This window comes from Aythya ferina (assembly GCF_964211825.1).
Source record: "Aythya ferina genome assembly, chromosome: 14".
Classification (NCBI taxonomy): Eukaryota; Metazoa; Chordata; class Aves; order Anseriformes; family Anatidae; genus Aythya; species Aythya ferina.
The window spans coordinates 13813371-13826944 of NC_140312.1; the positions used below are offsets into that span (position 1 = coordinate 13813371).

The 13574-nt window shown below is 38.9% G+C and overlaps 1 protein-coding gene across 2 annotated transcripts in view; it reads right to left on the reverse strand.

The window, feature by feature from the left end:
- RANBP17 (RAN binding protein 17) overlaps window positions 1-13574 on the reverse strand; it is a 162752-nt gene that overhangs the window by 27169 nt on the left and 122009 nt on the right. For both annotated transcript variants that reach the window (XM_084535479.1, XM_084535478.1), the window contains 2 exons: window positions 5534-5748; window positions 4248-4386 (listed from right to left, as the gene is read on the reverse strand). In XM_084535479.1, coding sequence (XP_084391605.1) covers window positions 4248-4386; window positions 5534-5748 — 354 coding nt within the window. The remainder of the gene's footprint in view (window positions 1-4247; window positions 4387-5533; window positions 5749-13574) is intronic.

Here is a 13574-nt window from a genome sequence, read left to right on the forward strand (position 1 = left end):
TCTAATCAGTTTAAAACACAATTCCCCCTCAGATGGTTCACAGCCCTGAGCCCTATTATTCTGACAGTGTTCTTGTGGCACTGATGTAATTCAGTGAAAGAGGCAACACTTGGGTATACTTACCCATTTACTAAGGGCAGAAGGATGCATGTGACCAACTAACACAGAAGAAACAAAATTTTATTTCACTGCCTGACAATTGGTAATGCCCAAATACCAAAATTTTAGAAGGGATGAAAGATTTAGAAGAAGCAGTTTAAGAAAATGCATTGAGAGGTAACAAACTCCAGAGATGATTAAAAAAGACCTGTAAGGTAAGGGCTACAAACTCAGCAAAAAGTAGTTCATCTGGACATGGCATTATAAGAGCGTGGAAAATTATTCAATACATAAATAAAACTTCTAGAACATAAATGAGGAATATAAAGGCCTACATCAATATCATTTTTTGATATCTGCAGAATTAAGAAATGTGGTATTGAGGAAAAATCATCACTTCAAAAAATCACTTCAACATAAAAAGTAAAAAAAAATAAAAATAAAAAGAAGCATTTTCTAGCTGACTAACTACAGTAAGTACTTATTGCTTTTAATGTGCAAGAAATGTTCACAGAGATTAAGGGCTGCATAGGCATTTAGACAGGAAAAGATATTTTAGAAAGCTAGAGAATGAAAGTAGAAAATCTAGGGAAAATACCAGTGGGATCCTACAGGTGGTGGCAGAAACCAAACAGAACCAACCCTCCAGTCCAAGCTCCTGCTCAAAACAGGGTCAACATCACCCAGGTTGCTCAGGGCCCTGCTTATTATCTTGGAATATTTTCAAGGATGGATTTTCCACATCCTCTCTGGGCAATACGGAAATGGCCTGGTCTTAGACAGATCTCACAAGTTTCAATCAAAGACTTAAAAATGACTTTGGAGGAATGAGAGTAAATGTAGAAAAAAAAAAAAAGAAAAAGTAAATGTAATAGCTTTTGATGGACTGCATCAAGCTGTCAGTGAAATTAAAAAAAAGTCTTAAACACTTTATTTTGGTCTTTATCAGCAGTCCTGGCGATCGGGGGAGGTCCCAGTTGACTGGCGGCTAGCAAATGTGACGCCCATCTACAAGAAGGGCCAGAGGGCAGACCCGGGGAACTACAGGCCTGTCAGTTTGACCTCAGTGCCAGGGAAGCTCATGGAGCAGATCCTCCTGAGAGTCGTCACGCAGCACTTGCAGGGCAAGCAGGCGATCAGGCCCAGTCAGCATGGGTTTATGAAAGGCAGATCCTGCTTGACGAACCTGATCTCCTTCTATGACAAAGTGACGCACTGGGTGGACGAGGGAAAGGCTGTGGATGTGGTCTACCTTGACTTCAGCAAGGCTTTTGACACCGTCTCCCACAGCATTCTCCTCAAGAAACTGGCTGCTCTTGGCTTGGACTGGCGCACGCTTCGTTGGGTTAGAAACTGGCTGGATAGCCGGGCCCAAAGAGTCGTGGTGAATGGAGCCAAGTCCAGTTGGAGGCCAGTCACTAGTGGCGTCCCCCAGGGCTTGGTGCTGGGGCCGGTCCTCTTTAATATCTTCATCGATGATCTGGACGAGGGCATCGAGTGCACCCTCAGTAAGTTCGCAGATGACACCAAGTTAGGCGCGTGTGTCGATCTGCTCGAGGGTAGGAAGGCTCTGCAGGAGGATCTGGATAGGCTGCACCGATGGGCTGAGGTCAACTGCATGAAGTTCAACAAGGCCAAGTGCCGGGTCCTGCACCTGGGGCGCAATAACCCCAAACAGAGCTACAGGCTGGGAGATGAGTGGTTGGAGAGCTGCCTGGCAGAGAAGGACCTGGGAGTGATGGTGGATAGTCGGCTGAATATGAGCCAGCAGTGTGCTCAGGTGGCCAAGAAGGCCAACGGCATCCTGGCTTGCAAAAGAAACAGTGTGACCAGCAGGGCTAGGGAAGTGATCGTCCCCCTGTACTCAGCTCTGGTGAGGCTGCACCTCGAGTACTGTGTTCAGTTTTGGGCCCCTCGCTACAAGAAGGACATGGAGGTGCTTGAGCGGGTGCAGAGAAGGGCGACGAAGCTGGTGAGGGGCCTGGAGAACAAGTCCTACGAGGAGCGGCTGAGGGAGCTGGGCTTGTTCAGCCTGGAGAAGAGGAGGCTCAGGGGCGACCTTATCGCTCTTTTTAGGTACCTCAAGGGAGGCTGTAGCGAGGTGGGGGTTGGTCTGTTCTCCCACGTGCCTGGTGACAGGACGAGGGGGAATGGGCTTAAGTTGAGCCAGGGGAGTTTTAGGTTAGATGTTAGGAAGAACTTCTTTACTGAAAGGGTTGTGAGGCATTGGAACAGGCTGCCCAGGGAAGTGGTGGAGTCACCATCCCTGGAAGTCTTTAAAAGACGTTTAGATGTAGAGCTTAGGGATATGGTTTAGTGGGGACTGCTAGCGTTAGGTCAGAGGTTGGACTCGATGATCTTGAGGTCTCTTCCAACCTAGAAATTCTGTGATTCTGTGATTGTACATTTGCATTTGTTTTTAGGTACTTAAGATGAAAAATATCTTATTGGCTAAGCAAGTTTATGGTTTATAAAAAATTAAAAAAGTGCGTTTTTTTTTGTTGATACTCTTCTCATTAGAAAATCAGGAATTTCACCAAATAAACATTTGATTTCCCAAAATTTATTAATTCCTCATGACACAACTCCCAGATACCTAAAACACAAGACTTGTAAACTACAATTGGAAATACACACAATTTTCTTACTCCTCAACACTTTTTGAGAGGGGAAAATAAACAACACATGCAAGCTGAAGCTTATATAGCTTTTAAATTTTCTTCTCTCTCTTTTACATGAATTCAAATTGTGTTTCAAAGAGATGGTTAAAGTAAACTTGGTATGCTAGTGAATTATTAAAATGAATATATCCAATACCTCAAATGGAAGAGATGTAATGTGGAATAATACCAGAGATCAGGAACAGAGCTTACTAAACTAGTAGCTGTCAGTCAAGCCAGCACTGAGTACAACATATCCATTTGCAAACAATCAACAGGCAGGCTCGCAGCAGAGCTAGCCAATAGGCAGAAACTGCTGTACCATCATTACAGGTGACAAAGCACTCAAAATATCTGGGAGAAGATGGATTTCAGCATTATATAATAAAGTGACCCGAATACTACTTTACTACTGTTGCTTAGCTATTTACTACCCATTTTCTTTCTAAGAGCAGTTTCCGTCTTGCAGCAAAAACTGCTGAATGTGTTTAACATAGCAAATGCTTTGGGAACCTTGGTGCATTCGTGCATTCCTGTGGGGCTTGACTGACACTTGGCAGTAATGAGAAACACCGGCTATTATGGAGTAACATCCATACACACTAATGTTATACATTCCTATTTTTTTTCCTTAATAACCACCCTAATCAATACATACTACTGTAGGGTTTTAAACAGCTTCTCAGTTGAAAACCATATAACTGCATGGTATTCCAAGGTCACCAGGATACAACTGCATGCTTTATTTTTTTTTCTCCCAAATGCCCAGTCTCCTCTTCCATATTCCAAATGAATTTAAGCTATCAAAAAAGAAAACCCATCAACCCCCCAAATGTTTAAACAGTCATCTGGTTAAAAATTGTATATTAAATTGTGCAAGAGAATAAAATGAACGACAGTCAAAGTGCCACATTTTTATTGTTAATCCAGGTATGCTTCTGTTACACTGATTCCACTCTGAATTGCATTCAGGAAGTACTGAATAATTAAAAATCTAGTTTTTTTTTCTACTTATAAGGGCATCCTGAAATTTCTCCAATCATATCACAGCTGTGCAGAATAAGCATGTATACAACAGCTATGTAGAGCAAATAAAACAAAACCTGGCAGATTCCTGTAGACATACTGATATATTTTACTTCTGAGGAACAAATGCATGAATTTCCAGTACAATTCTAATGGAGGCAAATGAATAATTTTACTAGTTCTGGTTTGTAAGAAAAGATCATTTTAATTAAAATACTACCTGCACAAACCTACAGGTTAGATGTTCAGAAGAACTTAGCTCCGTTAACTGAAGAGTCTTAACATGTTCAAAATCCAGCATCTTCCACTGTCACTTGATTTTCATTTTTTAAAGTATGAATGAGTGTCCTAGTAAGGTCTGAGCTTCTTTGAAAATCTCCCCATTTACTTTAAAAGTTACAAATAAACTTCAACTACATATTCCTTCAATTCCTTCTTCAGCTGTATGCAAGCAATGCTTACCTATTGCAGTAAGTCCTTCAGATATTGACGTAAGGATATAGATTAGGACACGAGGCTCTAAGCTGGTAATGAAACTCATGTGATCCTGGGTCACACATTCCAAAAGTGGGTAATAAGACTGGCTTAGTTTTCGATATTGCTAGGGGAAAAAAAAAAAAAAAAAAAAAGATATACATTGATATGAATATTATGATTAACTAATGTTAATGACATTAACAGATGACAGAAGATAATCGTATTTTTATGATGTGATAAATTCTAATTTAGCCGTTAAATCAGAACATTCAGAGAAACAAGATGTTTTCTTGTCTTTGGTAGTTTTTAACTTTTCAAATTTACCATAGGATATAAACTCTATTAGTTTAAAACAAGTTCTGGATAATACTGTCATACTTTGACACTCTACACAGCATTCAGTCTAGTAAAAGTAGTGTAACACCCTGTTTAGAAGGTCAGTTAGACAGGATTGGTGCCTGTATCTTACTTTCTGCAGGAAATCTGACCGAGGTTTATCACAGATTTCCCCAAATCATCTCAGAGATGCACATTTTGTGCTTAAATTATTTCCTGTAACAGGCTTTGCAGAGGAAAAGGCACTTGCCTGACTGGCACTAGGTAACTTACTCTTAGGGACCCTTATTTAAAAGAACATATTTTTGCATGGCTAGGAATGTGACAAATATGTAGTCTTTACTATACAACCAAAAAACTGGTTTTCACTGAGAGAAACTTTTCCAGTTCTAAGGACTTTTTGTGACAGGCACAAGTTTGGGTATTAACTATCCAGAATTTGTCCCTTCCTGCAAGAAAATGACAGTTCTGAACAAAAATGCCTCAATTCAAATTAAGGCTGATATTGCACAAGATCTGCTGTCTTCCCACAGAGATGTGGGAACATTGTGTACTTTAAAGTTTTAAATTCTATGGAAAATACATAGTGACAATTTACAGACTAAAACTAATTGCAGAGTGGCTGAATACGTGAGGACATGTTGCAATGCATGCAGGCAACCTAAATAGGTTTTGAAGTATAGAAAGGAACAAAATTTTACATTTCTCTTTTTTCAATAAAAGCTTAACGAAAATTCTGGAAAAGCTCCAATTTCATACGGCAGTTCTATCACACCTGTATTTTGGATGTCGCTATATAAATAGATCCAAGTAATTGAACTGAAAACTGCATTTGAGCTGTTCTAGATCCCTCTGTCTCATTATAACAATACAAAGCCTGTGGTGGTGTTATTTCATATTTTACGTAAAGACTCCCAAGATGAGTAATTGCTTACTAGCAAGTCACTGTGGGATACTGAAAGCAGCATTTTGACAAAGGCCTGAAGTACATTGTCAAAGTGGTTGTCCCCGTACAACTTGAAGACGCCAAAGCTGACATAATTTCCACATAAGGCAGATTTGAGTGCAGAGTAACAGATGGAAATGCCCTTGAGTTTCAACGGATAAACCTGATCTTTTGACAAAGTCCCAAGAGAGAGGATCTGATTACCTGTTTTCATAAAAAGAAAGAGAGAAACTTAAATAAGCAGCTGCAAATATAAAATATTTTGATGGCACTATCTAAACTCATTTTTTGTCTTTATTTTCATTACTATTCAGAAGTATATTGGTTTCTGCATTTGGTGTAAAAGATCTCTTAAATAAGCGTGACTAGAGCTTAAAAGCCACCAAGGAATTAGTATGCAAAAATTAAAATATAAGCGGTGGAATTGCCATCGTTGATTTACATCCAGACCGTGACTGAGTCTATCAGCATGAATTCCTTAATCTGAACAGAGTTGCAACACATGGTTTTATAGTTTCTCATGCTGCAGCAAAGCCTGGTTTTGATCCATTAGCATGATGGTCTCTTGGGATAGTTGCTGATGTATACACACACTAAATATATCCCTCAGAAAACAAATATGTCCATTACAAAAGCCTCTATTTTACCAGTCACAGATGGGAATGATTTTTTAATTAAAATCCATGTTTATACTGTAAAAATAACAGCTAACTGTAAATATTTGCTGTTGCTATTACCAGGCAATAGTGACTTTTGGATCCACTCTGCAGCAGTGCAGCAGATCCCGCTGCAATCCTCTGTACAAGGCCTCATTATCAAGTTTTTTTTAAAGGATCTTGTAACAATTTAATACTTATCTTCACAGCACCCCAGAGTTAGGTTGTCTTCATGACAAAAATGCATTATTATTTTAAAAAACATTAGGAAATTAATGAAGCAGAGCTGCAATAGTAGAATAAACACAGCAAAGATTAAGTGTTTCAGTTCTATCATTAAATAGTCTTGCTAGGTTGACCCCATCTGATGTTAACCTTGACAAGCCTGGCAGGCAAAAAACCCCAACCTGGTCTTCACTCCATTGCTACTCAACAGGAGATGATTCTAGTTAATTTTAACCAGTTGAAAATAACACAAAACCTTGCATTTTTAAAAGCATTCCTACAAATGAATGCATACAATTTGGCAGATCAGATGCTCAGCTCACCTGCTTTCAGCATCTGCCCTAGCTGTCACGGCTATTAGGGCACCTCAGAACAAGCAGCACACAGGTGACCTGCACCATTAATTGTTCAGAATTCCAAACATTGCCAGATGAGGGAGGTATTGGTGGTGACTCAGTTTTGGTTCTGTCATAGGCAAATCAAATACACCCCTGAAAACTTGCCTGACATCACACAATGCACATCTCAGGTTGCACAGCATTGTTAATCCATACTAAGGCTTGATACTGAACTGCCTCTCCCCATAGATACCCATACCGATTTTCACCTCCACTTACCTGCCTTATTTTAAATATTTTTCTTAATATTATTGATTGGTGCTAATTAGAAATTTACCTCATGTAATTAGAAAAATGAGGGGAGAAATCTTGTTTCTAAACACAGCACATCAAAGCACCATGTGTTTGATATTGTTCATGCAAATAGGGAGAGAAAGTAACGTGACACCATTTAAAACATTAATGTTCTTCACCACTCCAGCAAGTACAAAGCATTTTATCCATCAGGTTGTGAAGGAAGAGCAGACTTAAAAGACTGGGAGTACAATCGGGGATTACTTTGAAGTAGTAGCTGGGATGTCGAAGAAGTAGGAATGGCATCACAGAATTATGGAAGGTAGGAGAAGAATCAAATATTTTGCTAGGAAAGATGGTCACTTGCAATCAAAATTGAGGTCTCAATTTAAAAACAATTAATATCTATGCATGAAAATACAGACTGTTTTTGATACTTTAAATGGTCGTGGATAAGCGTCTCTAGTACCCTGAAAGTTACAGACATGAATATGATGCAAGTGGGGACGAAGCTGCAATTCCAGTGACTGCTACCACATAGAAATTCCTTCCAGATGGTGTTAAATCTCTGTTATACTACAAATGACATGTATCCAAACGATCCCTTTTGAAAAATAAGACACAGTAGGAAAGAAGAATGTCTTGTAGTGTACTTGAATATTCACTTATTGTAATACTTTACATTACTGATTACACTTAAATAAAATGAAAATAAAATCCATTTAGCTTCCTACAAGTGCCCAGTTTAAGTTATCCCAGCCAGGTCATCTTAATTAGTATTACTCTTTTTGACACGACCTAGTCTAGTTACTGAGAGTATCAGTGAATTTCAGATTCTATAAAATCAATCAATGAATCAATCGGGCTGTGAGATGAAGTGGAAAGGTACACACTATTTTTGAAAGCCACTACATATAAATAGAGTACAATTATTGCGGCAAAAGTCAAAAAAGTAAGCATGCTGTAAGCTTCCTTATCTGGTTTCCTCCACTATTAAACTTTGTGTTGAAAAGCTTTACTTTAGTAACACCGAAGCGCAGAAGTTCTCCATCCAAGAAGGTACCAGCCCAGAGTTAATAGCTGTGCTCTCCAAGCACGACACCATGAAATCACAGCTCCTTCAGTGTAATATGCAACAACAGATGGAAAGAGCTTAGTAGTTGTCAACAAGGCAATTATGTACTTAATATGGAAATTAATTGGAAGCCAATGGAAAAAATAGAATGATGAGAAAAGAAGTTGAAAAAAACTAGGAATCCCTGAGCCTGGGAAGATGAATTCTAGGAGTTACATTCTACTGCTGATCTTCTAGCAGTTTTATTACTTGACCAGGAAAAAATCACCGTATAATTATAATCTTAAATCCATTTCTCAGCATAATCCATTCAATTTAGGAAGGCACAAACTCCAGCCCCTCACACTGCCTCACCCTGGGGAGCCATGGCAGGGAGGAATTCAGTGCCCATCCCCTCTAATGAAAACATCGAGAAGAATTTGCGACTAGTCCAAGATTAAAAGCTGTTTTGTGCAAGTGGACAGAGTCCACAGAGAACTGTTCTGTGTTCATGGACTGATTTTAAAAGGGCCTAAGAGTAGGAACAGCTGATTTCAAATTAGCAGCAGAGGTGAAAGACCTCGCGGTCCCTGTTACCAGTGCCCCAAGCCATCAGCCTGTGAGTCAATGGATACTGTGCTGCAAAGACGAGTGTTTTAGCATTAGTTATTGAAAAAAATATGAAGTACGGTGCTATGCCTGACCAGATAAAAAGGAAGAATGGTCTACTTGTAACATTTAGCAGGAGCTTCAGGGGAATATTTTCACGCACCATAGACACTACTGAACATAAACTAATTTACGGAGGTACTTGGAATCAGGTCAAGAACAACTCCTCAGCTACTGAGGATACGTTTACATTTATAATCCTTGTAGTGGAGGACTGGAGTACAATTTTATAAACTCCTATTGTTAAAAGAAATGACTTAAACTAAATCAACATAAAAATGACCTTTGATATGCACAACTTTTAAATTGTATTTGAAATTCATGGCACCTGTCAAAATGTAGATCTCTGCAGAGATTAATCAGTGAAATTTCAGTGTTATGACTGAGTATTAAAACCAAGTAAGTCCAAATTACACCCAATTCTTTTTTATATAGGAGAAACTGAATTTACAGAGTCTTAAAAAATACCCGACTTTCAGAATTATTATGAATCTCTTCTAATTTAACCTTTTGTCCAGCATTTGACAGCAATATGTCACTGACAAAAAATTATAAACTATTTCAGCCTCTGAGGTGATACTAAATTCTTGCAGGAATGAGAAAAGGATTTTTAAAGATATTGGGTAAAACTGGCAGGTAGGAAATAAGGGTTTCAATTTGGCTGATAATTTACACATTACTGAAAGAATCCTCAGTAAATAAACAAAGGAGCTGTAGGAAAAAGGGAGTGCATGCATAGAAGGAATACAAAGGCAGCTAAAACAACATCTTGGGATGCTCTGACCGAAGATAACATCACCATGCCTCAGAATCCCACAGGCAATATGCACCAGAGCTCTTTGCACAGCTCATTCCCTCACTCCCTCCTAGATGTGGGAGCATGTCAGGACAGGCAGCTTCCCTTTCAGTTCTCTTGCTTAATTGCTTTTACAGTAGGAGCTATAATACAGATATGATTTCCTTATGGCTGAGTTCCATTTAAGCAGGGTTTGTTCTAGAATTCAGTCCAATAAGCAGTATTTGTAATAATACAACTAAATAATGTTTTAAAGTGTGAATTGGATTAAGTTAAAAAAAAAAACAAACAAACACCACACAACACTTTGGTAAGACTAAATAAAGGATGTGAAAACTTACCATATTTAGAGGGGAAAGGCGTTGGGGTTTTTTGTTGTTTTGCCTTTTCCCCTTTCATACTTACTATTATTCATTACTGTCCCATAAAGATGGGTTTTGAATGGATGCTTCCCAGGCATTCAGAATGCTAGGGCAGTATAAAGAAGTGGCCACATAAAGAAAACTAAAGGAAAACATTAATCACAAAGATGAGAGCAAGCTTCAAAAACTAATTTGTTAAAGCTTCCACAACAACAAAACATGCATAAAACCTCTCAAATCAGCACAACAAGCATGAATACTGCCAAGATAAATTTGCCAAAAGAAACGGATTATGAAATCTGAGTCAGTAATGAAGAGCAATATATTATGGGACTAGTACTGCAGAAGGGAGGACAGCAGAGGAACAGCCACTGAGAACAGTGAGCACTTCACTTTTAAGCAAATCTACTGATTAAAAATACCTGTTATGCAGCACCAATCAGTTTAAGCAAAATTTTGAAGAAGAACTGCTACCTTATGAAGTTGCTAGCACTGAATGAATTACCACACTAAGTTCTGAAATACATGTTCTAGAAGCAATTTAAAGCTCATTAGAAATAATCGTGTCTGGCTACTGGAAAATGTGGTAAAATTTAATCCACATCCAAATGCTACCTGGGCTGTGAGAACAGGAAATTGTTTTGTGCTACTGTGGCTAACCTCATTGCTGACCTTGAGCAGTAACTGCTACAACAGCTGAAAGCTGAAGCAAAATTAAAAACTTACATCAAAGTATATCATGACAGAATGTAGATAAATAAAAACAGCATATTGAAAATATTATTTTTATATTGGTCTCCTATAATGAAAGGCAAGAGGTTTACTAAAATGTAAGGAAACCACAAAACAAAAATAGATGGTCCCGAGATGTACTGAAACATCATTCCTATACCACTGGGAGTTCAAAAACACATAGTAAAGGGACTTGTACATACAGAATTAAAAGTGAAATATATTGGGGATGAAGAATGGTGGACTACACTCTTCCTACTCCTTTCAATTTCCTTCCCTCAGTTGTTTATTTTAAATCACTATCACTCAGTTGGCCTGGCTGTAGCCATAATGGACAAGACACAACACCCTTTGCCAAGCAGCTGCAGAGCCCTAACAAGGCTAATTGACTACCTAAGTGCCTTTTGCATCCCATGCCAGGGTTTACATCTTTTGAACATACAACATTTGTGAAGACATCTTAGGATTGTCTTCTGCACTGTATCATTGGTGGCTAAATCATCAGGACAGGACACACCGCTACTACCCTCATCGCAGCGCTGGATCCGTTAAGCAAAACGAAGCACTTGCTGAGGTGCTAATTTTCAGAAATACAAAGATTTCATACTTTTATTCAGTGGCAACTGACAGTGGTTAGTGTATTTTTAAAATAGGCAGTTTAGATTTTTGCTGCTCTCCATTCAAAAACGAGCTCATTGTACACATGTCTACAGGAGAAAAAAATGCATGTGCTTTGGACAAGAATTACAGAATCACAGAATTTCTAGGCTAGAAGAGACCACAAGATCATCGAGTCCAACCTCTGACCTAACACTAACCAGTCCTCCACTAAACCATATCACTGAGCTCTACATCTAAACGTCTTTTGAAGACCTCCACAGATGGGGACTCCACCACCCCCCTGGGCAGCCCGTTCCAATGCCTCACAACCCTTTCAGTAAAGAAGTTCTTCCTAACATCCAACCTAGATTAGAAATAGATTTCAGCAGCCATGCTCACATGCATTCATGAACGCCCCAGAAACAGTTCTATCCTGCTCCCCTTTATTTTCAGCCCAAGCACCTATCTTACAGAAGATAAATGAGGTAAATGGAGGTGCCAGGTAATAATCAGGCATTGCAAAATTTGGCAAAATTTAAGATGGACAGAAAGTGGGATGCTACAAGATGTCTGTTTAGGAAAGTTATTCTGATTTAAACAACAACCACGTGTTTAAACAGAACAATTCCATACATAAATTCTAGATTTTCATAACCTTAAAAAGGCCACATTTACATTATCAAAAACTGCTTTGATCAGTGTAGTCCAGACTTAGGAAAAATCAGCAATATCCACCAGTGCACGGTGCTCTGATGCTGGTGAGTAAAATCACCTGATGCCACCCTAGTTCAGTTACTAATTCCTTGCCCAAGTGTTAGCAGGATGTATTTCATACCAACTTTTTATGTGTCTATAGGTTGATATAGCAAGAAGACTCCCACCATACCTAACCCGCAACTGGAACGTTTCTTCTTGCTGAGTTTGGTGCTAGTGAAATTTCTGAATGTAGTTGTTAAATATCTTGGTCTATGCTCTCAGTCACACAGCCTGAATGCTGATTTTTGGGTAGACCTGTGTGGAGCCAGGAGTTGGACTTGATGATCCTCGTGGGTCCCTTCTGACTCGGGATATTCTATCATTCTAAATACTTTTAGTAGCACTTTCTGTACAACACCAGAAGTGAGGGAGAAGAAAAATTCCAGATCTAAAATGAACTTTAATTTTGCTGACCATAGAAGCACAATACAATTGCGCCATAGTTTCATTTATGGTTTGTACATTGGATTTTTTTTAAGAAAGCAGAGCAACCAGGCTAGGAATCACCCTCTGGAGGTGAGGGCCAAATCTCACCCTGGAGAGCTGCTGAGCTGTGGAAGAGGAGCTCTCAACACCCAGGGCAAGGTGAGCAGGAGAAGTAAGAGGAAATGAGCGAAGAGGTAACAAGCCCGGTGTTCATGCAGGGATTGCCAAGATGAGCAAACACAGACAGGCCTCCAGGTGACGGAAAGACCTTCCCAGCGATAAGAGGAGGCTGGGCAGACTTTGTGGCAACCTGCTACGTCAGTGGATTAACTCAAAGGGAGACGGAAAGGAAGGAAGGAGCTTTCCGCAAGGACAGTGCGATGAAAGAAATATGTTTGCTTCTGGTTTTTCCCCTCTGTCTCATCTAGTCACTCTGTGCTTCTCTTAGTAAAAAAAAAAAAAAAAAAAAAAAAAAAAAAAAAAAAAAAAAGTAATTATTGTAGTTTAGATTACAATCAAATCTACCCTGAGTTTCAAAAGTCTTTTTGATCAACTCTGAGGAGCTCCCTATGACCTGCAGGCGCATACAAGAGGTTTGTCTGACTTGATAAGATAAATAGCAAACGCTTTCTGTTGTCATCTCTTGACATTTACTGTACATCTTCTGCTTGTTCACTAATGCTTCCACCATAAAATCATGCTGAATGTGAGAATCTCAACTATCGCTTTCAAAATTTTATGCTATTTGCACTTATGGTACAGCAGAATCACACTTATCCAAACGTGAGGCTGAAAATACTGCTCAGGAACACTGTACTGAATTTTATGATTGTCACTTGGTTTACTTGTTTATCCTTCCTTATACGTCTGCCAAGATTACATATGCTTAGAATAGAAATATAGATTTAAAAAAGCCAGAGTATTATGGATTAAAGTTTTCCTTTAAAGCACAACATAGGTTTTAAGATTTTTAGAAAGGCATTTGAAATTAATGAAAAATCTCTGAATATCAGTATTTTTATAGAGATTTGTATGTTCAACGTATCATACAGAACTGAATTAATGAATCCTCGCAACACATCTCCAAGAGCTGCATCTATTCTATCCACTGGAACAGTAATT